The following is a 26,305-nucleotide window of genomic DNA, read 5'->3' as shown; positions in this document are numbered from 1 at the left end:
ACTCAGATGTCTGAAACACAAGTTTTTTTTCTATTACTCCCCTTGAGTTCAATTTTGAATTGCCTACTCCAAAGGGTTGATAAGGTCATAATCTTTGCCAGTTTCTGGTATCTCACTTTTTTTCCTCTTGGGATTGGATGTAAACTTGATAATGTCTAGTATGGTAATAAGTTTTGGGGTTGGGAGCCTCTGGGTCTCAAAGTCGTCTGTCTACATAGGCTTCTAATGAGACACTAGACATCCTACCTCGGTCATCAGTTGTCCAGGCCTCTGCAGAGTTCAGATTTCCCTTCTGCAAGCTCCTGAAGTGTGGAGGTCATCTTTCCTCTTCTGTGGCACACTTGGGAACACAGGGATATTGTTTTGCTCCCACTCCAAGTTAGGGCATAGGAAATCTTTGGGAGTTTGTCTAGTTCCCATCCATCTACTCACACCATTAATCTATACTCTCTCTGGGGCCTGCTGCCTTCTTGAGGCTACATTGGGGAATCTGGGTGCTCTGTTCCCGCTGCTCTGAGATCTTATAAACCCATCTACGGAGGTTTGCTGACTTCCTGGCGGACATGGTTCAGAGACTTCTCATCTCTGGGACAGTGGAAATCTGCCCTGACTTTGCTTCCCCTCCTACTCTCCTCTACCATTCACAACCCACTCATTTTCCAGCATTGGAGATGTTTATTTGAGTTTTACTATTATTATTTTTTGCCAGTGGGAAGCCATGCTCTTAAAAAAGATGCTTTGTCCAAATCTCTCGCTATGCCAGCCGGCTTTTATGTTCGTGTAAAACCAAGCCTTTTGCAACTCCAAAGCTAGGAAAAGACTCTGTTTTCCCCCCACTCTGTTTTCTTTGCTGTTACGTGTTTCTCCTTAAAGCAACGAGCACAGGATACCTAGCTGCTTGTTTGGGTGGGGTAATGAGCAAAGATACTGAGAGAGAACATTGGGTGGGGGATGCAATCTGTTAATATTATCCTACCACACTTATGGGAAACAGAAATAACAATAATGGGGGATCCCTGGGTGGCTCAGGAGTTTAGGCCTGTCTTTGGCCCAGGGCGGGATCCTAGAGCCCCGGGATCGAGTCCCACATCAGGCTCCTGGCATGGAGCCTGTCTCTTCCTCTGCCTGTGTCTCTGCCTCTCACTCTATCTAGGTCTATCATAAATAAATAAAATATTAAAAAAAGAAATAACAATAATGATAATAATAGAGCTCTTAGAGCAAATATTCATCCCTCTATCTAGATGAAATTGTGTCCTTAGCCCTAAGAAATAGTACAAGCTCCTTACTCTTTCTTTCTACACATAGACGAGAAGACTTCAGAATTCAGAAGTCCTGTTTTAAGCAAGCAGACTAACCGTGGGACAGGTTGTCTTCTAGGAAGATTTCTCTTTCCACTAGAGATCGGTACTAGAGTGGCTTTGAAAGGTATGATTCTGTTATTCAAGTTTGTTCTAGGAATACGACAGTTTATATAAAGCTGTTACGTTACTGTGAAAAATCTAGGCACAGTGAAGTAACATTTAGTCTTTTACACCCCAAAACCTGTGTAACAGAAGAATCACGTTTTATTTTCTGAGAATGCAGAGGTATCCTCACAGTACCTTTGCAGTTTTAACTTCCATTTTGGAATACGTTGATACTAGTAATTATTTTAGTAAAGTATCAGCTATTTGTGATTATTAACTGCTTATACTGGTTGAGTGCTTACTATGTTTCTGATACTAAAACATCTAAATCAGTCTTCACCTAATGCTGCCAGTGCAGCAGGTGACACTTGATCTGGGGGCCATGAGTTTAAGCCTTACAGTGAGCAGGGAGCTTACTTAAAAAAAAAAAAAAAATTAAACAAATTTAAGGGTTGCATATCATAATCCTAATTTACAGATGAGGAAACTGAGGCATAGAAAGGCTAAGCAACTTGTCCAAAGTCCCAAGTTAATATCTTTTAGCGACTCAATTTGAAGCCCAGAAGTGTGATGGTGCAGAAGCCCTTAACCATGTTCCCTAGTTAATCACAATGACGTTCCTAATGGTAATAATGCTTAGGAGGTTATGGCTAAAAGTGACAATTCCTGGACTGCTTAGCTAAAGGCTAATTTTACGCTAGTAGACCGGAATAGGGCTTTTAATGTGAACTTATCATTTGGTACTTCTGAGACAAGGTGTAAATGACCAGTTTGCAGCCTGGAAACGACCCTACACTGGAGAACAATTTATTTTGACTCCTATTCACCAAAGGACACAGAGGTTCCGTGCTGGGCTGACCTAGATCCTCCGGGAACCACAACTAAAAAACACATGGAATTCAAGGACATCAACTTACAAGGAATTAACATTTGACATTCATCTTAATGTGCTGGAATTTAAGGATCAGCATGAAGCGCTGATAAATCTTCTCAAATTACACATAAATACACATGGAAATGAAATCTCTTATTAACATTCTTACAGAAATCCTCAAGGCCATTAGCATTCTCTGGAGCTCATTCGTTCATTCAAGAGCATGTATTGAGCAGCTGTGGGGCACCCGGGTGGGGGGCGGGTGCAGCTGGTTACGTTAGATCTCCGTTTCAAACATTCTTTTTTTTTAAAAGAGATTTTACTTATTTATTAATGAGAGACAGAGAGAGAGAGAGAGAGAGAGGCCCAGGCAGAGGGAGAAGCAGGCTCCATGCAGGGAGCCCGACGTGGGGCTCGATCCAGGGTCTCCAGGGTCGCACCCCGGGCTGCAGGCGGCGCTAACCGCTGAGCCACCCGGGCCGCCCCGAGATCTCGGTTTTGACTCAAGTCATCATCTCAGGGTCCCGGGATCCGGCCCGTCGCCCACCTCTGAGCTCAGCCAGGGGGTCTTCTGGAAGACTGTCTCTCCCCCTAAAAAGTCAATCATAAAAACAACATTTACTGAGCACCCAGTCACAGCAGCACTGTGAGCGTCGCAAGGAGCAAAACCGAATTCTCGTCCTCTTGGAGCTGGACTCCGAGGGCAGGGGATCGTTGAAACCGGGGAGCGGGCACTTAGAATGCGCCCTCCCTCCACCACCGGCCTTCTACCGGGAGCCGAGTCTGTTCAAAGACAAAACAAAACAAACCAAAAAAAAAAAAAAAAAAAAAAGAAAAGACAGGTGTAATGCTCCCAGATTCCCATAAGGGGAAAAGCAGAGTTTCATAAGGAAAGGAAACTGCGCTCTCCCCGGGACGCTGAGCTTCGGAGCCTTTTGCCTGCCCCCCCCCCCCCCCCCGCCCCATCACTCGTCCTGTTAATATATTTTTTAAAGATTTAATTTAATTTAATTAATTCATTTAAGATTTTAGTTATTTACTCATGAGAGTAAACACAGAGAGAGAGGGAGAGAGGGAGACACGGGCGGAGGGAGAAGCGGCCCGATCCCGGGTCCCCGGGTCCCCGGGTCCCCGGGTCCCGCCCCGGGCTGCAGGCGGCTTCCGACGGCCGCCGCGGACCAGCCTCCCCCCGGCGGTGAGTGCGCCCGGGGCGCTCCGCGTCTGTAAACGACGCAGCAAGGGGAGCACTTTTCTTCCCAGTTTGCAGACGAGGCAGCCGAGCTCCTCACAGGCGGCCGCACCCCCGCGGGCGGCTGGGCCGAGGCCCGAGAGCGGCCTCCCACGCTGTCCCGCCACCACCGCGGCACGAGCCCCAAAGGCGCGCGGGCCGTGCACCCGCCGGAAGTGGGGGCGCGGCTGCCGGAAGTGGGGGCGCGGCTTCCGCACGTCCCGCCGGAAGTGGCTCGTCAGCGCCGCCGCCGGGTGTGGGCGGCCGTCCACGAGGTTCTCCTGGGAGTGGGGTCCCGAGCGCGTCCGCCGTTGGAAATGTCGCATCCGTCCCCGCAGAGGAAGCCCTCCGCCCCCGGCAACCCCAGAGTCTTCTTTGACGTGGCCATCGCAGGGGAGCGAGGTGAGCGGAGGCCGCGAGGAAGCCGGGCTTCCCGGGGGTGCGGGCGACCCCGACGGCGGCGAGCGGCGCGGGCCGCGGGTGACCCGCCGGGGCAGCGCCCTTGTGCCGGGGCCGTCGGCCGCGCGGAAGCTTCTGGAACTCTCCGGGTCGGGGATGGCGGCGGCCTTGACGGCCTCGCGCGGCTTGGGTCGGACCCCCCCGCCGCGCTGCATCGTCGGGCCGCGGTGAGAGGAGATCTCGGGGCCCAGCCGCGCCGCCTCTCACGCCACGCGAGACCCGCCTGCAGGTCAGAGCGGCTTCTGGCTCGCGGCTTTTCTGCTCGCGACGGAGCCGCGGCCCGGAGGCCCCGCGGGACCCGTGAAGGCGCGCCCGGCGCTGGCCCCGGTTGCCTAGGCTACGTGCCCGGCGCCGCGGCCCCGACGGCTGGCGGAGGAGCGCGGGGCTCTGCAGCCGGCGTCCTCCGGGGCCAGGGCAGGGCAGGGCCGGGCAGGGCAGGGCTGCAGGCCCGGCCGTGCACCGCAGGGTTCGCGCGCCCCGTGGCTCGCTGGGACACGCACGTGCATTTATACGCCGAGGCAGTCTGTCCTGAAATTAGGGGCAGGTCTCTATTTCCCCCTCCTAGGAGTTGTCTAAAATGGGAACTTTCCCATCTTTGGCTTCGGCGGATGCGCTAAGGAGGTTTCCTGGAACACAAGGACTGCAGCTGCCCTCAAGACTCAGCCAGCCCCAGCCAGCCGCCCGAAGGATATTTGATTTTCCCCTGTTGGTTACTTGGGGGGGTTGGAATTTCGGAGTACGAGGAGAAGAATTTACCCAGAATTTAAAACTGTTTACTTCGTGGCAAAGAACAGAACAGAACTTAAAATGCCCAAAAGTACTGAAAAACCCGTGTTCTTCCGGCTTCGTTAATTACCCAGAATTAAAACTGTTTACTTCGTGGTGTCTCTTAACACGGTTCTTCTGGCTGCTGTATTTATGATCCTTTATTAAGATGTAGGAAAATAATGGCTTCCCATTCATCTAGATACAGGACGCTTAACATGAGGCTAAATTTGAGTATTAGAAAAATGACCAAAAAGGAGAACTTGATATCTTAGTCACTATGGTTCTACCAAGTGTCTTTTTTTTTTTTTTTTTTTTTTTTTTTAAAGATTTTTAGGGCAGCCCTGGTGGCTCAGCGGTTTAGCGTTGCCTTCCGCTCAGGGCGTGATCCTGGGGACCCGGGATTTCTCCCTCTACCTGTGCCCCCCCTTGTTTTTCATGACTAAATAAATCTATATAAAAGAAAAGGATTTTTATTTATTCATGAGAGAGAGAGTAAGAGAGGCAGAGACACAGGCAGATGGGGAAGCAGGCTCCATGCAGGGAGCCCTACCTGGGACTCAATCTTGGGACCCCGCGGTCACACCCTGGGCGGTTGAGCCACCCGGGCTGCCCCCCCAAGTGTCTTTTTCATTTGCTTATTTCGTTGCTTGTTTTGCATACTGACGTGATTTCATTTTTTTCTTTTAGTTGGTCGAATTGTCTTAGAATTGTTTGCAGATATTGTACCCAAAACTGCAGAAAATTTTCGTGCATTGTGTACGGGAGAAAAAGGCATTGGACCCACCACTGGGAAACCTCTCCATTTCAAAGGATGCCCTTTCCATCGAAGTATGTGTAAACTTTTGAATCCGATTCTTCTAAATCTGTATAGTAGGAATTAGAGAAGAAAATACTAAGTGAAGAGTCAAAGTTAAAAATTACTGTTAGTCTCAGGAGGATGTTTGGACATTTGAGGCAGTAGCTCAGTTTCGTAAAGCTTGGTCTGTGAACGGTGGAATTCTGAGAGGGTACTAGGGTTTGCTTAGAAGTGCACTACCCAGCTTCAGCAGTGCCCTAGCTCTTCACTCCAGTGGGATCAAATTGAGAAGAAAGGATGTGCCATGATAAAGAAGCAGACTTTAGATAGTTTGACGCCTGGGGGCAAAATTGGTGTAATATTTAATTAAAAAATGACATTTCACAATCCTCATCACACTTTGTAATCATACCTTTGTTTAGTAATTATTTGATGCTTCCCCTAATAGATTGTAGGTTCCATGAATTCAGGAACTGTATCTTCTCATCATCTTGTCTTCAGCATGTAGTATATAGTTACTGAGTGGACACTCAATAAATATTTATTTAATGAATAAACAAAGTATAATCATGAGTAGTTTTTTTTAAAAGAAACATGGAAAAAAACGAATTGATTTTTAAATATTTGAACTGTTGATTTACGTTCATGTTTAGTAACATGCTGAAATATACTGTAGAGTGTAGTATTTAGAAAAGAGTTGACCTAGTGGGCCTGAGATTGCTTTCCTTGGAAAGATTTGCTTGCAGCGTGGCTATAAGCTGGAGTTTATGAACTTGGCACTGGGACCATTCCCTGAGTCATAAAGATGGTTTACTGTGCCTGGATTGTTTGTACCAACACTTTGATTTATGTGGAACACCTGCTTCCCTTTTTGGGAGTCTGGAATTTTGGTACATGCACGGTAGGGAAAAACTGCATGATCAGCCCTGATAAAAACTTGGGTTCTGAGTCTCTAACAGGCTTTCCTGGGCAGCGACATTGTGCATTTGTTGCAGCATTTTCTTTGCTGGGAGAAGAATGTACTCTGACTTTTCATGGGAGGGAGAGACTATAAGGAAGCACATGGATTTTTTCCAGGCTCTGTATCTTTTTCTTTTATCATCTAGCTGTGTATCGTTTATTGCTGTAATACGACCAAATGCTGAGTCCCATGAATCCTAGGAAATCTCTCAACATGAGAGTGGTCTTGGGAACCTTTGACACCAAGTGGTGATACTTGCTGAAGTCCTTCCATTATGGTATCACAAATCTACTGGGAATAATTGGTCTTATTTAGTAGACATTAATGAGTAACACGTGTCTAACCATGTGCGCAATGAAAAACAGTTGCTCTACTTATGGAATGGTTTTCTATAAGAGTTAGATCATTACAGTGTATGTTGTGATGTAGAGGTAGGGTCGACATGTGTGAGAAGTTAGGAGATCCAACTTTGGGATCTCAGTGACAGTTATGTAGAGGGGGTGCCATCTGAACTGATTCTTGGATTATTAGTAAGTGATTGGGCCCTAAAAGTACTTTGGACTCAGGCTATGGAAAGCCTTTTAAGAGTTTGGAGTTGTGGGGATGGGGAAAGACAGGAGAGTGTTACAACTAGAGTCATGTTTTAGGAAGTTACCATCTTACTACGTGTTCATTAGTTAACATTGCTGGAGTAATCCATATTTAGTTTTTAATAGCTATTTTACTTTTTTTGTAGTTATCAAGAAATTTATGATTCAGGGTGGAGACTTCTCAAATCAAAATGGGACAGGTGGAGAAAGTATTTATGGTGAAAAATTTGAGGATGAAAATTTCTATTATAAGGTAAAGTAGACAAAAAGGAATGTTTATTGCTAATAAAGGTTGCTATATGTGTGGGATACTTGTTGGATTAAGACGCCAATAAATGTCTCGAGTGCTTAGATTTCTCCTTTTCTTGTGAAAGGTATCATATTTGCAAATACATTCTTTAATATAGAAAAATTGCATCTACCCATTTTATTTGGCAAAAATACGATGGTTATGTCAGTGTGATCCACGTTTACACTCTTCACTAAAGCCAATGAGTTTTAAAGATTGGCCACCATATAGCAAAATTATTTCCAGGAAATATGTTCTCATTATCAGAAGGATGGTAACTTGTGCATCTTTATGCTTGAATTTGAAGAGCAACAAAACCATCGCTAATATCCAGGATGTCAGGGGATTTGAAAAGTAGCGGATATGATTAATGTCCAAGCTCCTAAAAGACATTAGTGGTGCCTGTGCCTTCTTATCTTCATTGTCCCAAGATGTAATCGGGGTTTATTGCATCATTCAAGTTGTAAGAATGGACATGTAAGTACAAAAGTATAGTAATATCTTTGGAAATGAGGAATATGAACAAGGTAATTAGGATAATTTGAAAAAAAATGTCATCGGTCTTTCAAGCAGTATTTATTGGCAGCATCTATATGTATTTAGTACTGGCACCAGGAGTTTATAAAAATGAATGGCCTTGAAGACAAGGAATTTATGATTTTATGGGGAAGACAAGATTAAAACACATGGGATGACTGAAGAATAATATAATAATGTGCAAATAAATGCTAAATTAAGACTTTCTGTGTAATAGGAGTAAGGTGATTTATATATTGCAAATTACTAGGGGAAGACATTGAGGAGGAATGGGTATTTAACCTGGGTCTTGCAGGTTGGCCAAGACTTGGGTTAGACAGGAACTAAAACATAGATTCCAGTTTGAGGGAGGGATATTATTAAGAAGAGACAATGCCAATAGGAGGCTGGGAAATAGTTAATCTATTCAGTATTGTGGAAAAGCACCAAACTTTGGAAAGGAAAAAGGAAAGCTACCTGAAGGACGAGAACAGATTATGTGATTGCTTTAAAAGAAAGGAGGTTCTATTGAAAGGACACACGGTTTTTGCCTTCTAGAAACTTGGTAGCCCTGAGAGCTGAAGTTTTTGAGTTGCAGGGGTAAAAGGCATTTTTGGTGGGAAGACTGACAGGAAAGTACAACGCACATGGTTCAACAAAGAATAATTTAGAAAGCTTAAGGATAGGGTGGAAGGATGAAGAAACTTGGTTTCACAGAACCTTTGGACAGGTTGATGCCAAGTAGAAATTTGATTTCAAGATATTTGGGGCAGTTTCCTTAGGTCCTTCTTTGAAGAATGGTTCTTTGAACATTCACGTGGGATGAAAGCCATAACCTTTGGATTCCTTTGAGATTAAGAAAGTACCTAACAAAATGTCCTGTCTAAATTGAATATCCCATCACTGTTCCCAGTTTATTGATGTGTAAAGGAAGAATCCTAGTGTAGGCCTATAAAAACGGAAAGACTGTTGAGTTCTCAGAAAAGAGAGCTTTCATTATAAAAAAGGGCAAAGTATAATCCTTAGATTTCCTTAATGCAGCATCTTCATCTTGAAGTTGAGAACATAGCATGTTCTCAAAATGGCTGCTCTAGAAATCTGCCCCCGCCTCGTTTCTGTTACTTCATTTGGTTTCATAAGTTTTTTTAAAGTCTAAATGATTAAGTACCCCATGTTTGTGAATTAAAGGTTGCAGTTTATACAGAATAACACTACATTGTTTGCTCTAAATATTACGGCCCACTGTAGTTTTATGTGAATGGCGAGTAAAAGAACAGTTCAGGACTTCTAACCTTGGCTTTCTTTTATTGATTTGTATTTCTACAGCATGATCAGGAGGGTTTATTGAGCATGGCAAATGCAGGCTGCAATACAAATGGTTCTCAGTTCTTTATCACAACAGTTCCGACTCCTCACTTGGATGGGAAACATGTGGTATTTGGCCAAGTAATTAAAGGAATGGGTGTGGCAAGGATATTGGAAAATGTAGAAGTGAAAGGTGAAAAACCTACCAAAGTAAGTAAAAAGTTACAGTGAAATACACTTGTTATCTTAATTACTGTCTTTTTTTTTTTTTTTAAAGATTATTTATTTATTCATAGAGACACATGGAGAGAGAGAGAGGCAGAGACACAGGCAGAGGGAGAAGCAGGCTCCATGCAGAGAGCCTGATGTGGGATTCGATCTAGGATCTCCAGGATCACACCCTAGGCTGCAGGCGGCGCTAAACCGCTGCGCCACCGGGGCTGCCCTTAATTACTGTCTTAAAGGAACATAAATAAAAGGAGATGACTTTTGGCATAGAAGCTTGGATGGACCTGCCACTTTTTCTTGAAACTTTTTTACGGTGGGAAAGATAAGATTAGAGTAGTTTAAAAGGAGATTTTTATTATTTCAACTTCAATTTTGGTGATTTTTTTGTAGGTTTCTTAACTCTTCTATGCCTGCAAAACTTTAAATCGTTATGTACACTAATACATAGTAGGAAGAGGACAGGAAACCAAGAATCCTGTCTAGACTCAGCCTTTTAACTGGTGGTTTGGGTTTGATTATGTTACTTAAGCTTTCTGGGCATGTTTCTTCATCCTATAATAAATTACTTAAAGGTTTAGACTAGATTATGTAATAACTTTATAAAGAGCCTTGTGTTATAAATGTCCATGAAATCACAATGACCACAATACTAAACCTTGTTGGCAGGGTTTTGAGTGGGAATTGGAAACTGAAATATCTGCGGGAGATTAGCTGTCACTCACTGCATGAAAGAAACAGTAGTAAAATTGAAAGGACATGCCTCACTTAAAGAAAATTATGTACAGAATGATAACTTTTTTAAAGATTATTTATTTATTCATGAGACACATAGAGAGAGGGAGGCAGAGACACAGGCAGAGGGAGAAGCAGGCTCCCTGCAGGGAGTGCGATGTGGAACTCGATCCCAGGACCCCGGGATCACTCCCAGAGCCGAAGGCAGATGCTCAACCGCAGAGCCACCCAGATGTCCCGAGAATGATAACATTTTCAACTTATCCTTTGTATACTGAACTGTTAAATAGCAGTAAAACACTTTTCTAAAATAGTGACATATTACTTGGAATGTATATAAACGGCATTATTGTAATTAGAGCAGATAGATGGGACTCAGTCTGTCATTTGAGAAGTGACTTGGACAGTTTTGCACGTGACTTACAACTGTTTAGCTTTTAAACCCAGACCTCTTGTTTTTAATCTCATTAATGTGATAGTACACTCTACAATTTAGGATTATTTTTACAGTTGTGCGTTATTGCAGAATGCGGAGAATTGAAGGAAGGGGATGATTGGGGCATATTCCCAAAAGATGGCTCTGGTGACAATCATCCAGATTTCCCTGAGGATGCAGATATAGATTTAAAAGATGTGAGTACTTTCAGATTAGTCAAAGTAAATTATTAAAAATAGTGCTAAAATTTTGAACTTCTCATACTAATCTGTTTTAATGATAGAACCTAGCATTAAACCACATTAATTACTAAAATGCAACATATTTGTATTTTTTTATACAGGTAAATAAAATTTTACTAATAACAGAAGACTTAAAAAATATTGGAAATACTTTTTTCAAATCCCAGAACTGGGAGATGGCCATTAAAAAATACACAAAAGTTTTAAGGTAATAAATTTATTTTTAATTTATTCTAAGAACTTGTAAATTGAATCATAAACTGAAATCCAGACTTGTTTATTATCTTTGGCAAAATTACTTGGCAGAATAATAACCAGGTGTGCTGAAATAGTTGCATTTCTTTTATTTTGTCTAGCTGCTGCTTTTGAAAAATTACAAAATATGGGAAAGTTGAAAGAAATAGTATACAAATACAACCACACCTTCACCTCTTTTCACTGATTTTTAACTTTTGCTGTATTTGTTTTTGTAGAATCATTTTGAAAGGAAGTTACAGATACCATAATGCTTTACCCCTAAATAGTTGGGATAACCTTGATACAATTGAAATACCCCCAAAATATCACCAATATAATAATATCTAATATGTAATATTTACATTTCCCCAATTATTTGTTTCCTTTCTTTAGTCCAGAGTCCGTTGCATCATTTGGTTTTATGTCTCTCATGTCCTCTAATCTTACAACTCTACCTTCTATTTCTTGAGTCATTGGTGTCTTGTGGAGTCTCTGGTTGGTTGTCTTACGAACGCCGCCTGTATTTGTTGGATTGCTTCCTCAAGATCAGTTTGAGGCTAAATATTTTGGCAAGAGGACTTAGGTCACTGGTGGTGAATATTTCCTGTGATATCACATCCTGAAGGCACATGTCACTTTGGCCTATTTTGAGTTTTGGCACTTGGTTAAAGGAGCATCAGCCAGATGCTTGTGTCCTAAGCTGCCTTTTCCCTTTTGTAAATGTACTTTGTGAGGTGATCCTGTGAGGTTGTGTGAATATTCAGTTGCTAAGCTTTCTTTCATCCTGTGGATTTTAGCGTCATTGAAGATCCTTGCCTGAATCAGTTATTATAATGATTTTCTAATTTTATCACTTACTCTAGAGTTATTATCTGGAATTTTAATGCTTGAAAGGGCCTCCTTCCTTCCCCCACCCCTTTTTAGTATCGTTATATAGATCTGTATATATCTGAATATTTTAAGGTCTATCTATTGTACTATCATTCTTTTTGATGTTCAAAGGATTCCAGATGTGTCCAGTGGAAGCCCCCTTTCCTGTATCCATTGGACGTGTCCTATTAGTCTGCGAGTACTTGTTTGCTTTCTGGCACAAGGTGTCTCAGGTTCATCTTTTACTTAACCTTGTTGCCAGATCTATTAATGGCAAGGAGCTCTGGTTCTTTTTATTAGGGGATAGACTTTAGAAACCAGATTCTGAGGGCCAGGTGTGCTCATTTCTGGGCCCTTTTCTGTGGGCAGAGCTAGGAATTGTATTAAAATACAGTTCAGAATCAACACTGAAGGGTTCTTCGCCTTGCCTCATTCCAGTTCCCTCTCCCACAGTGAGAATGTTGACCCAAACATAATTACACTGGAAAATACGTAATAGAGACCAGAGTTTTAAAAATTGGGAAATGGTAGGGGCCCCTGGGTGGCTCAGTGGTTGAGCATCTGTCTTTGGCTCGGGTCGTGATCCTGGGGTCTTGGGATGTAGTCCTGCATTAGGCTCCCTGCAGGGAGCCTGCTTCTCCCTCTGCCTCTCTCTCTCTCTCTCTCTCTTTCTCTCTCTGTCTCACAAATAAATAGACACAGGCAGAGGGAGAAGCAGGTTCCCTGTGGGGAGCGTGATGTGGGACTTGATCCTGGAACTCCAGGATCACGCCCTGAGCCAAAGGCAGCTGCTCAACAGCTGAGCCCCGCAGGCGTCCCTGGTGAATGCTGTTAAATTGGTTTCTTTGAATGCTTTGGGGAAAAAGTTTGAACAAATAAAAATCAATCTTAAGGAAAATAATATGATTGTGATCATTAAGAATATTAACATTAGCTTTTTTCTTTTTTTTTAAAGATTTTACTTATTTGATAGAGATAGCGAGTGCACAAGCAGGGGGAGAGTGGCAGAGGGAGAGGAAGAAGCAGGCTCTCTGCCGAGCAGGGAGTCCGACGTGGGGCTCTATCCCGGGACCTCAGAGCATGACCTGAGCCAAAGGCAGACAGACGTTCAACTGACTGAGCCACCCAGGCGCCCCTAATATTAGCATTTGATGAGCTTTTTAGATCAGAAATGACATAACACTTTGACGTAGTTGAAGGAGCAGGGTAAATTGTATGTGGCGTTATATGTTCCCTTTATTCACATATTTTCCAGATACGTGGAAAGTTCAAAGGCTGTTACTGAGCAAGCAGATAGACTGAAGCTGCAACCTATGGCTTTAAGCTGCGTGCTGAATATTGGTGCTTGTAAACTGAAGATGTCAAATTGGCAGGGAGCAGTTGACAGTTGTTTGGAGGTGAGTCTCTGACGTCAGATTTTTTTTAATATATTTTATTACAGAGGACTTGAGACTCTCTGAAACATAAAAGTCATTTTATCTCTAAATTTTTGGGCCTTCAAGTCTTCCTGTTAATCCATTCATTTAATTGATAACATTATATAACTTAATATCTCTGAAGATACTTTTCCTTTTTCCCTCAGAGCACATGTGTCAGCTCATTATTTACTCATTGAACATATTGAGCTCCTGTTATGTGCTGGGCACGGGAGGGCAAAGCCAGGAATGATTAAGAAAACGGGTTGTGGAACCAGTCAGCCCTGGTGTTTAAAAAAAAAAAAAGGACGGTGGTTTTTTTTTTTTTTTTTTTTTTTTTTTTTGTTAGATTGCTGTCACTAACTTCATGATCTTGGTTAAGTCCTAATTTTGGAGGACTTTATATTTTATAAAGTCCTTTATATTAAATGAAAATAATACTTGCCTTACAGGATTGTTACCAAGATTATATAATATATACACCATTTAGCACAGAGTTGGGCACATGTTAAGCACCTAATAAAGATTAGGTGTTTTAATTAAAAGACTCTTGTACTTTTTTTTTTTTTTTTTTTTTTTAAGATTTATTTAGTTGACAGAACACAAGCAAGGGAACAGCAGGCTCCCCACAGAGCCAGGAGCCTGACCTGGGGCTGGATCCCAGGCCCTGGGATCACGCCCTGAGCCGAAGGTGGACACTTAACCTCTGAGCCACCCAAGCACACCAAGACTCCTGTCTTTTTTTTGTTTTTGTTTTTTCCAAGATTCCTGTCTTAAGGAACCTTTCATTGGGCCGAGGAGGGAGGCTGCTTCAAGTTAGGGTCCCCTGTCTCTGGGGACATCCAGGAAGACTAACTGATCAAACCAGATGGGTGGCAGCATTACCTCCTGAAATAGGGCAGTTATGACATGCTCCCTATTGTATAGTTGAAGAATTTTCCAAACTGAACTTTCAATGTATTTAGAAAGACCACCCCCAGTGCTTTTTATGGGTTTTGCACATGAAGCTGTGTGCTTAAATCCCTGTGCCCAGAGCAAGTAGAAATCGTGAGATCTGATGTGTCCGGCTGGCTCAGCTGGGAGAGCACGGACTCTCCATCTTGAGGTTGTAAGCTCCAGGCCCTTGTGAGGGGTTAGGATTAAAGAAGAAACCTGAGATCCCATTTGGTAGGATAGCTAGAATAAGGATGAGGAATACACTTAGAAGGGAGCACGCAGCAGAGGAAGAAACCAGCCCAAGGAAAAGGTGGGTCTTCACTCTGGATTTTTTTCAAGAAGGCTCCACACCCAACGTGGGGCTGGAAGGGTCGCGTGGTCTACCTACTGAGCCCGCCACAGGTCTCACCTCGGGATTTCTTCTTGACTTTTGTGAGGCAGATAACATACCTTTTTCAGTAAAATCTTAGTATCGACTTTAGAAGATGTAACACATTCTAAAATGTTTATTTCACAGGAGAGACCTTTTCAACTTCACTTACGCTCCTAAAAAAACCCCTGTGGGTTTCAAGTAAGAGTATTACTGGGCACCTGGGTGGCTCAGTGGGTTAAGCATCTGCCTTCAGCTTGGGTCATGATCCGAGGGCCTTGGGATGCAGCCCCACATTAGGCTCCCTCCTCAGTGGGGAGCCTGCTTCTTCCCCTTTCCGCCTGCCCCCCTCCTTGTGTGCACTTGCGCACACGCTCTTTTTCTAAGAAATGAAATCTTTCAGAAAACTGTTAACAAATTTTGATTTGTAATAATTTTACCATGTGGGGCCCAATCAGGAGACAGAAACTATATAGTAATTTGAAAAGAGAAAGTTTAATATAAAATAAGGGGATTGGAATAATGAGGGAATGGCTAGTAAAGAGGATTCTAAAGAATATGGGAAAGCAGATACATACACATAGAGCAGTCACACCCCTAGGCTAGGATGGAGGCCCCGAGGAAGAGGAACCTTTTTTATTTATGAGACACACACACACACACACAGGCAGAGACATAGGCAGAAGGAGAAGCAGGCTCCAGGTAGGGAGCCTGACGTGGGACTTGATCCGGGGTCTCCAGGATCAGGCCCTGGGCTGAAGGTGGTGCTAAACCGCTGAGCCACCCAGGCTGCCGCAGAAGAGGAACCTCTTGACAGCCCCTGGGCTGAGGTCCAGACCTCACTGGGGAGGGGATGGCTGTGACTTCCTAGGTGGCAGAGAGGTTCACGGGCCACCGTGCTTAGGGAACTCTGCTGCAGTGAGCTCTGCTGTGTGCTGTTGACCAAGCTCAGTGCAGGACTCAGAAGCACACTGGAACCTGGAGAGAAACAGCTTTTCTCGGCGATGTCCTTCTAGCACCCTCTACTGACAAAATGCAACGTGCCAGCTGGCAGAAGAAATTTACAGGGTCCATCAGAGTTGATGTCCTGACAGGCAGTAAATTGAACTCTAGTACATATATTTAATATTTAGATAAAAATATAATTTTTTGTAGGCTCTTGAAATCGATCCATCCAATACCAAAGCATTGTACCGGAGAGCTCAAGGATGGCAAGGATTAAAAGAATACGATCAAGCATTGGTAAAATTTTGTTCTACACTTTAATTTCTTTACAGTCACCTTCCTAAATCATATATCTAATATTTCTTTAAACGTTTTTTTCAATTAAAGGCTGATCTTAAGAAAGCACAGGAGATAGCACCAGAAGATAAAGGTAATTTGGCAGTTTTTTTGGTAAAAATTCATTTTGTCTTGTAAGAATTTGTCATGAACCATTGTACCCTTTGCCACTTATTTGTTCAACAGATACCACAGAGTGCCACTTACTGGCACTGACCTTCCTGCAGCCAACAAGTCAGGGTCCCTGCCCTCAACGAGCTTACATTCTGGTTCCTTTTCAGAATACTGATTTTCACACATTCAAATACTCTTTTTCTGTTGTATCATTTGAGATCTGATTCCTATTAACTAATTGTAGTTGAAAACACAGCACTAAAAGATAACAGTATTTATGATGCATTTAATGTCTGGGACCATTCCTTAAAGCAGAATGAGGCCGTAATACAAGTATTCTAGTTACTGGATGTATATTTTAGGAAAGCTTTGAAAAGTTAGGACAAAACTTAGTTTTTCAAATACGCCTGCTACAAATAGTGATAAGAGATCTAGGTACTGAAATATGTCTCGGTCTCTCACTGCTAAAGTACAAGAGGGGAGGAGGCACTCAGTTGCCTTCTCTAATGGGGAGAAGGCAAATCTACCTATAATTCAGTTAGACTTTTCTCAGATTGAGAGAGTTCTAAAATTCTCAGTGTTCTAAAATTATGTGGTTTTTGTGTTTATGTGATTACTTTGTCAGTGAAATGTGTTCTTAATTGAGCTCAGTTACTTTACAGAGAAGAGTTTTTATCAGCAGGCAGGAAGAAACTATCCTACTAAAACATCAGTTGTTGGGCATTCTAATTTTTTGGATGTTTTGAGAAATAACTCCTATTACATCTATCACATATTTATTTTACAGCTATCCAGGCGGAATTGCTGAAAGTCAAACAAAAGATAAAGGCACAGAAAGATAAAGAGAAGGCAGCATATGCAAAAATGTTTGCCTAAGAAGAAACTCGGTTTTACTTAAATTTAAATATGATATGCATTGGTTGTGTATAAAGGCAATAAGAACATTTAAAGGCTTTGTCTGTTATGTATGATCCCTGATGTGTTTCCTTTTGATACTTCAGTTTCCCATTGTTTACAGTTTAAGAATACTGAAAATAATTCACTCTTAACAGTGTTACAGAAACAGTGAAGTGGATTTTTTTTTAAATGCCTATTTGCATTAATCACAAAGCATAATGGTATCCAATGTGTTCCAACACATCGTGTTGAATAAACAGGATTGTGACTTAAGTTTGTATTGTTTCCCTTAATTCTTTGATGTATTTCTCTTTGGTTGGTTTTTGCTGATGTTTTGTTACAGATATTCAGGGGTCGGCAAACTTTCTCCAAAGGGCCAGACAGTAAAATATTTTAGGCTTTGTGGACCATGATCATCTGTCACAACTACTCATTTCTGCAGTTGTAGCCACAGAGAGTCTGTAGGCCATTGGACATCCTCGTGTCCCAGTAAAACTACCCATGAGAAAAGTGGTGGGCTGCCTGCTGACCTCTGGCCTAGAATATACATTTATACCTGAACTCTTGAATTTGACAAGTCAAATCTGCATTAAAGGCCAGCAGTGTATTTGCTACTGGTACTGAATCTTTGAAGAAACACAGAGGTAAGCAGATGTTACCTCATTTATAAAGTTTTATGTAGGAGAAATACTCATAATTTTTTATAAGACAAATTTAGGTTATAGGTATAAAGTTTTTATTTATTTCCTTGATAATTTTATGAACATTCTGATGAGTAATATGCGGTAAACTATTTCGACACCTGTTGACTTCTAAATATGTAAAGTTACCTTGCCATACATTTTAAGGAAACTATCAAACGTGCCGCAAATGCAATCATAGTTGCAGTTTACATTCCATTGTAAGCAGGTCCTCCACCACCTTCGGGTACCACCCAGTTAATATTCTGACTTGGATCTTTAATGTCACATGTTTTACAGTGTACGCAATTCTGAGCATTTATCTGTAACCGAAATCCATCACCTTGTTCCAAAGGTACAAATTCATAAACTCCTGTAAGGAAAAATAAATAATATTGTGAAGTACCTATTTTAACTTTTAAAATTCACAAGTTAGAAATTGAAGCCCTGGAAACAGCTACAGAAACCATGAAGGTTTGTTTTCTGAATGTTTACTTGTGAAAATCATGAAGATCTTGGTGTGTGCTATTGCTATTAGTATAAATATCGAGAAAAGCAGAAGGTGCAGCAGTATTTGAGTTCCAATTTTACATGTGTGTGAAACTGAAAAGACAAATTAGCTCCAGTCCTTATCCTTCAAAGAGTTTACACAGCAGCGTAATGACAAATGACTTAAAAACAAAAGCCTGGCAAGGTCCCTACCCTCAGGGAGCTTACATTCTACTCGTCCCTCCAGAACACGCTGGCTTTCAGACGTCTGCATGCCAGTCTACTACGGTATCACTGGAGAACCAGTTCCCATTATGGTTCTAGTTGAGATTCATGAAATGCTAAACTATTCATGATGAATTTAACGTCTGGGACCATTTTTTGAGCTGATGTGGCTGTGCCCTAGTATTTTAGTATGTAATTTTGTGTGTGTGTGAGAGCGAGCGAGCAGTCATGACAAGGGATTTAAGTCGTGAACATGGAAAGGTATTCAGTATTTCATGATCCATATCTTGCCTGAGGGTGGACAGGAAAGCTCTTTTTTTTAACTTGACCTGGGATCAAGGGTTGGCCGCCTGATTGACAGAGCCACCCAGGCATCCCAAGAAAGGCTTTTGAGAAATGACGACGGAATCAGGCTTACCAAAAAAAATCCCCATTGTCTTAGTGTTGCTAGAGTAAGAACCATAAAAATGAGTTTTCTAAAGGAAGCTAGATACGGGGGGTCGTTTACAATTTCCATGCAATGGAAAGGAGAAATTTCTTAAAATAATGGAAGCCTATTTCCAATGTGGTTAAAACACACCTGTGTGTGAGGGAGGGGGGAAGGCACAGGACTGACCTGCAGGGCAGAAGCGCTGCTCCGGTCCATCGTATACGGACAGATTTCTATTTACGGGGATACTGTCGTCCCTTAAGGTTAAGTGTGCTGGCTGGTCATGCTCGTGGTTAGTACCACTCAGCGCCACAGACGACAGAAGGTCAAAACTGATCTGTCCATCGGGTTTTGGATACTCAATAGGCGTGCAGTCCTTGGCTGGCTTGAGCTGATCAGAGTCAGAACCTTAGTTTTGAGGAAGATTTTGAACAAAAATGTAACACGAATGTAAAAGTATTTTCTCAGGCATTTTTATGAAAACTTGACAATATTGTACTTCAGTTCCCTTATAGCAAACGATAACACAATTATGGACACTGAATTTATTATTTCTCTAATAAAACAAGTCTGAAACATTAAAAATTCACTATTAATCGATCCCTTCCATGAAATTAAAAAAATTTTTATTTTTTTTTTTAAAGTAAACTACCCCCAGTGTAAGGCTAGAATTCAAGACCCCAAGATCAAGAGTTGCACACACTACTGAATGAGCCAGCCAGGCACCCCCATTCATGAGTAGCCGGGGTAGGTGAGGATTGTAACAGTCACACTCAAATATGTCAGAATTACCTTTGTGCTTTAGAGTCCATGGCTCCATTCCTCTAAATATCCAGTAAAAGATTCCAGTGTAAATCATCCCGCCATATACGCCCAGTATTCCATGGCAGGACGGCCTGATATTTCTAACAGTATATAGCTCTTTCCACACCCATGATTTCTTTAAATTGTCTTCATACTCAGTTACATGGAGTCCTTTTATTAAAAACATGAAATGTTTTGTGTCAAATTACCTTAAGTATAAAATATCAAGGTATTGTGCTACTGAAATATCTGACTTTTTTTTTTTTTTTGATGAATGAATCTTAAATTTAAATAGTAGTCATGTAAGATCACATTTGAAAACTCATGTATAAATGTTGGCATCTTCCAAAAAGGTAACATTTGATACATGTTAACAGGTGGTAAGGCATTTGATTTCTTAAACTTAGTAATATGGAAAATTAGTTTCAAAATTCAGTGAACCTGAAAAGGCTACTTAAAGAGTTCATGCTAACTATAAAAGTGAAAAATTTTTTTATAATTGATTAAATGAAACACTTCTCCCTGTTACAGGTTAAATTTGTCCCCCCAAAACATCATTTTCAAGTCCTAACCCCCAGTATCTCAGGATGGGTCAGAACAGGGTCACTGCAGATGTAATTAGTTGAGGTCATATTGGAATAGAGTTGGTCCTTAATCCACTGACTGGCATCCTTATGAGATACAGAGAGGAGAGAGATGGAAGCAGAGGAATGTCAGACTGTCAGGAAGCTGGGAGGGACAAGAAGACCAAAGACAGGAAAGAGTAGGGTCCTACCAATACCTTAATTTTGAACTGCTAGCCTAGAGACTCACAGTAAATGCCTGTTGCTCCATGCTGCCCAGCTGGCGGGACTCTGTCGTGCCAGCCCTAGGAAATTTATAACAACACCGAAACTTGGTGCATGTGTTTAATATTTAATGGGACAAACTGGTTCTTAAGTCATTTTCAGAAACTCTGTAGGCTCTACACTTTCCAGCCACTGTTTCCTGTTCTGGCTCCACTCCCTTTCCCTCAGGCTCTAACCCTCAATCTGGTCTTGGTGACCTTTGTGCTCCAGTACCTATGGAAGTGCCGCCACTAGGAGTACACGGCGTGAAGTATGGCTTGTGGTCCCAACAAGGAAAGAGACGTGGCAACAGAATTAGAAAAAAAGTCCCACTAAAAAATTATACTCCTGCCTTTTCTAAGCTCTATCTCCTTCCTCTCTCACACCTCAAATGGCCTCCATTTCCACAAAGATATTTGAAGGCATCATCAGGTTTCATACTTTGACCTGGAGGAATATTTGTTATCTGGAATTCTAAGGAATAAAGTTTATCAAGCACCTACTGAGTTGCTACTATGTGCCAGATATTTGGGGTTCATAGTGAACAAAGTCCCTTGTTCTCTTAGTTTTCCATGAGGCAGGAGACAAAGCTGATAAGTAAATTATGTGCCAAAAGGGGGTAAATATTACAGAACAAAAACCAGTGTGGGGAGGAAAGAGGTTGGGAGTGCTTTGTGTATGTTGCAAATTAAATGGTTTGGTCCATGTAAGGACCATGAGCTGCTCTTTACAGGAAAGAAGTCCGTGTGGTTGGGAGGGAGAGTAAAAAGAGATGGGATCAGAGGAGTGAGAAAACTTAGGCTTTTATTTTGAGAAAAACTGAGAATTACTAGAGGGTTGTCTTCACAGAGTAAGGGTTCACGGGGGCAGAAGTGTTGGCTCCTCTCCACCGCGGCAGAGGGCTCCTATCTAGGTCTGTGCTGGCAAAGCCGTAAAGGGAAAGGTGCTGCTGGATTCTGCAGTCTGCAAAGCTGTTGTTTTCAGACTGAAGATCCTTCGGGATTTGTGAGGTACCTAGTGCGTACGTTACACATCTGAAACCCAACACAAATACTGTCAAATCTGAAATCAGTTTTTTAAATTTTTCTAAAGGTTTTTTTCAAGTTTATTTAAGCAATCTCTGTACCCACACTCATGACCCCGAGATCAAGAGCTGCACGCTCTACCGACTGAGCCGCTCAGGCGCACCAAACTTAGACTAATTTTTAAGTAGGTGGGACATCACTGGTACTATTCTACTTTTGATGTGAATAAAACAGAACACTGCCGTAAAAATCTAACTACTGAGATTAGATCATACAGTTTTCTTTGCACAGCACATACCTGAATGCTTTGTGAAAAGGGAACGATAGATCTTTTAATGTCAACTGAAATATGCAAAAGGAGGCCTCAAGATTTTTAACTGTATTTATTTTCATCCTCTGCCTATATACTAATGGGAATGTTTAAATAGCTTCTTTTTAAATATCTCAATAAACAACCTGACAGTTTTCAATGCTTTAAATAAAAAGTTCTTACCAATTGTCTTTGATTGGAGATTTTCACTAGTTAGTTGCTTAAAAATCGATTCTGCTGCCAAAATTCCACTTTTCATTGCTGTGTGGGTACCTTTGATCTTGGGTACATTCATAAAACCAGGACTACAACCAATTAGTAAACCACCAGGAAAGGTGAGTTTTGGTATAGACTGAGGAAAGAAACATTCAAAGTACATTTTTAGTTCAAATTAAACAAGCAAAACAATACTACAAATTATAGTCTCTTAAAATCTTCTAAGGCTGTAGGGAAAAATGTGAAATGTGAAGGGAAACAATCAGAGCAAGGGCAGTTATTTGCCCCCTTTCCTAAGAATGAAGATTAGAACTAGTAGTATTTCTCTAAGACTTTTTCCTCTTCCCCATGACTAACCCTATGTGAGACAGGTTTAGGACCAGGGCGTTAACATATTTAAATAAAATGTTATTATTTTTACATATCCATGTCTAAAAATATTCCCTAAACAACTATTATCTAAATTGCAAGCTGCTTTCACATGCATTCTCAGTAACTCATGATTTACAAATCCTGTGGGTTTTTTTTTTTTTCTTTTTTACTCTGATATCGAGGGGTGGAAACTTAAGTTCTCATCCTAGCATCATTACAATTAGCTACTACCTTAAAGAATATATTTTAATTAACTTAAGAATAAGCTGAATTTCCAAAAGGAATTTTAAGACTGTTGTTTGGGCCTTAGTATATAATTCTCATGAAAAACAATCTGATAAAAGGTGGTGGTATTTTTGGAGGTAGCCAGTAAAAGTTTATATCTACCCTACGACGTAGTGGCTAAGTTAGATTGTCTGCATAGGAAAATGTCGTCTAATCTACAGTTTGAATAGGAAAGAGGAGGAAACCAATGCTGAGTGTTCTTTCTTCTTTCTGTATTTTTTTCCTCTTTAAGGGCTTTCTGAAGCTGCAAGTCTTTGTTGAGAAAGTGGTGCGTGGTAGAGAATTTGGCTGATGGTGCTGACGGGCTCAGAGGGGAGAAGGATAAACAGGGAAACCAGTGCTGTCAGCGGCATGAGCCACACGGAGGGATCTGTGGCCACAGCTCCCATCAATTACAGAATTCTAACTATGAGGGAGAGGTGGTGAGAAGCAAAGCTGGAGGGCAGAAGGAATGCTGGGAGAAGATGGATCAGGGGTCATGTCCTCTCATGGTACAGGTGGGGAGTGGATTTATGATTATGGTTCTCGGACTGAATTCAATATCAAAACCACCTAGATAAAAGAGCATGAAATCATGATCACAGAGTAGATAAGAGCAAGGAAGGGCTTTCCAGAATGTCACTAGCTGGAAAGAGATAATTAGGAATTTGGATAATGACAACACGTTTCTTAAATAGGGCTGTGGCCTTGCTAACACTGTTTGATTAAAGTACCAGAAGACTGTGAATAAACTGTGAATAAAAAGGCCTGGACTGCTAGTGCAAATTCTTCCAAATTGGTGTGTAAGTCCTATGAATAAAATGTATTTTTAGATCCTGGGAGGATCCTATCCTGTATAGGCAGGTAGTATCTTGTTACAGAACTATGGACTGAAAAAAAGCTGCACTGAGAAATGTATTCTGGGACATTCATTAAACCACAAATAATTAGAAACCATCCAGAAAAGGTTAAGTCTTGGTACAGACTGAAAAGAAAGAAAAGAAAAGAAAAAAAAAGAAAGAGTAAGTCATGTACACATCAACAGCCTCATTTATAAAGAGAACTGGCAGGTGCCAGAGCAGAGAGGAGTGGGGGATGGCAAAATATGTAAAGTGGATTAAGAGGTATAAACCTTCAGTCATAAAACAAGTATGATTTTAAAAATTAAAAAAAGGAAAAAAGTCATGTCACAGTTGTTAGCTCAAAATAAGCCAAATCAAAAGTTCCAGATTATTGTTTAAGGTTCTTCAAAAACTTACTAGAAATAAATTTCTCTATCTTTGACCAATTAAATCAGAAAATTTTAGTTAAAAGTGAGTGTGTGTGGTCAACTCTTCCCACCAATCTAAAAAATCACCTGAGCTGTTCAAACACACAAGGCAGATGTTTTTAAATACAAATCTCTATGTCCTACTGACTATACTGGAGTTTAACTTTCTGGTTAAAAACCAACAAAAAGCCTATACATTTATCTCAAGAAATTAATATATTCTTAAAACTAAATTCATGGTGTAATTTTAACCATGGTGTGCTTAAAGTTTCTTTATATGAGATAATTTTCCATTATTTATCTAAATTTATTCATTGTATTTTCAATGTTTACTTTATAATACAGGAATAAGAAATAATAAAAAGTTGGACGAGTTACCTGAAAGCCACCTTCATTCAGGGCTCTGGCTCCATATGCAATCCTTTTTCCACCTTCCAGTGTTGGCTGAATGCTAGGATGGTGTTTCCACCTCTGGAACTCTCTGAATGGACTCAAATATGGATTCTGGTAGTCTAGACCAACCTTAAAAATTTTTATATTTAAATCTGGTAAATTTATACAATTGGATATTCTTATTTCCAATTAAATCAAGCAAAAATGTGATCAATATTTATGAGAAAACATGTACATTAAATTTCTTGTATCCAAAGTACTTGGAGAAATATATGCAGTAATCCAAACTTGAATAAATAACTGAATAAATTCTGTTTGGAAAAAAAAGGGTAAACAAAAGGATACCATGTGTTTATAACTGGACAACCTTTAAAAACTCAGAATATATTAATAAATCATTGTGCTCTGTAAATAAAAGCCCAAATTAGAAAAATATTTGTAGGTAAGGGTCTAACATTATGTTTCTACAAAAGGAGTTGTAATTATTTTTCATTTCAGTACCCGCTCTAGTAAAGAATAAGCATATGTGATACTACTGAGGCAAAAATGAAGAAACAGAACGTAATCATACTTAGAAAAAAAGAGGACAAGAAATATTAGAAGTTACACTTTATAAGGCACTGTCAAAATGCTGAAATTAATAACCAAACCTTTTTTTTATGTTTTGAAAAAATTAAGTCATTTGAAAAACGATACAAAGATGAGAAACCGAACACTTGGCTGGGTGTCAAAAAAATACCAATAATGCAAACATTTAGTAATGTGTCACATACAGGTCTAATTATGACACTGAAATATAAAGCTGCCACCAAACTGCAAGGTACAGAAACCCTTATTTTTCCATTGCTTGCAATGTTCAAAATGTAATTTACTGCAAAGATGTAAGTGGCCAAAAAGGGAAAAAATGTGTACATTCTGTAAAAGTTACAGATTCAAACTCAGTGCTGATTTCATTTTTAGTGACAGCATGCCATAGTAGAAAATGGGCTTTGAAGTCACACAGACTCAGGTGTGAGTCCTGCCCCTCACTTAATGGGTATATTTGGGAAAGTTATATAACTTGTTTGGACTTCAGCGTCCTGTCAGTAAAATAATATACATATTTCATAGGATTTTTACAAAATTTAGAATTCTCCATGAAACATAGGGTATATAATGTCTGGCATTTAGGAGCTACCATCACTAAAGTTATGTGTGTTTGAAACTACAGACCAATGTCTGTAGTGGCCACAAGCACTTGACATACTGACAAAATTAGAAAGTAATCTTCAAATGAAAAGCATTTTACACGCTTCGGATTTTATAACACTGATGATCCAAGGACTCAAACAGTAGAGTTTTCCACAATGGCCATGTAACTTACCACAAAACCAAGGGCTACCAGGGGTTCGCCTTCATTTAAGTGGTAGAGGAAGGAGCCTCCATAAGTGTGTCTGTCCAAGGGCCAGCCAACAGTGTGATCCACTCTCCCTGGCTTCCACTTCTTTTCATCAATAATCCATAACTAAGAAAAAAAGGCCTACAGTATTATTTAAATTTTTTCTATCACCACAATATATCAAACTTGCCAGGTTTTATGTCTTAGTTATGAAAATGTCAAGGGAAAAACTGTAATAAGAGAAACACAAAAAAAGTACTTCACATATCAAAGAAAATTGTATCAAACAGCAGCATGATGAATTGGACTAAAAACAGGTCAGAAAAACTATGAATTCTTTCAGAAGTTGATTAGATTTTCAGATTGGTAAGACTTTCATACTATTATAGGGAACACTGCTGAAGAGAGGAGGAAAACTTCTGAGGTGCTGGTAATGTTCAGATTTATTTTTTTTTTTTAAGATTTTATTTATTTCTTCATTGGAGACAGAGAGAGAAGCAGGCTCCATGCAGGGAGCCCAATGCGGGACTTGATCCTGGGATCACACCCTGAGTCAAAGGCAGACACTCAACCGCTGAGCCACCCAGGCGGGGGGTCCCTAATGTTCTAGATCTTGATCTAGGTGGTGATTCCATGGGTGTGTTCACCTTATAAAAGTTAATTGAGTAT

The 26,305-nt window shown here is 40.9% G+C and overlaps 2 protein-coding genes across 2 annotated transcripts in view; one reads left to right on the top strand and one right to left on the bottom strand.

The window, feature by feature from the left end:
• Positions 1–3,710: 3,710 nt before the first annotated feature.
• PPID (peptidylprolyl isomerase D) lies at positions 3,711–17,226 on the top strand. Its single transcript, XM_026008066.2, has 10 exons — positions 3,711–3,913; positions 5,426–5,566; positions 7,232–7,338; positions 9,217–9,405; positions 10,666–10,788; positions 10,935–11,041; positions 13,196–13,337; positions 15,817–15,903; positions 15,994–16,036; positions 16,844–17,226. The coding sequence occupies exons 1-10, from the start codon at positions 3,829–3,831 to the stop codon at positions 16,930–16,932; spliced, it is 1,113 nt and encodes a 370-aa protein (XP_025863851.1). The 5' UTR covers positions 3,711–3,828; the 3' UTR covers positions 16,933–17,226.
• The window catches only part of ETFDH (electron transfer flavoprotein dehydrogenase), a 30,352-nt gene continuing 19,951 nt past the window's right edge, over positions 15,905–26,305 (bottom strand). The window contains exons 8-13 of the mRNA XM_026008064.2: positions 25,622–25,762; positions 24,244–24,387; positions 21,927–22,095; positions 19,570–19,752; positions 18,964–19,185; positions 15,905–18,006 (exon numbers count right to left, since the gene is read on the bottom strand). Coding sequence (XP_025863849.1) covers positions 17,843–18,006; positions 18,964–19,185; positions 19,570–19,752; positions 21,927–22,095; positions 24,244–24,387; positions 25,622–25,762 — 1,023 coding nt within the window. The 3' untranslated portion in view covers positions 15,905–17,842. The remainder of the gene's footprint in view (positions 18,007–18,963; positions 19,186–19,569; positions 19,753–21,926; positions 22,096–24,243; positions 24,388–25,621; positions 25,763–26,305) is intronic.

The sequence above is a fragment of the Vulpes vulpes genome, chromosome 10 (genome assembly GCF_048418805.1).
Source record: "Vulpes vulpes isolate BD-2025 chromosome 10, VulVul3, whole genome shotgun sequence".
Taxonomy (NCBI): Eukaryota; Metazoa; Chordata; class Mammalia; order Carnivora; family Canidae; genus Vulpes; species Vulpes vulpes.
The sequence above is the reverse complement of the archived record's forward strand: the minus strand, read 5'-3'. Positions and strand labels throughout refer to the sequence as shown.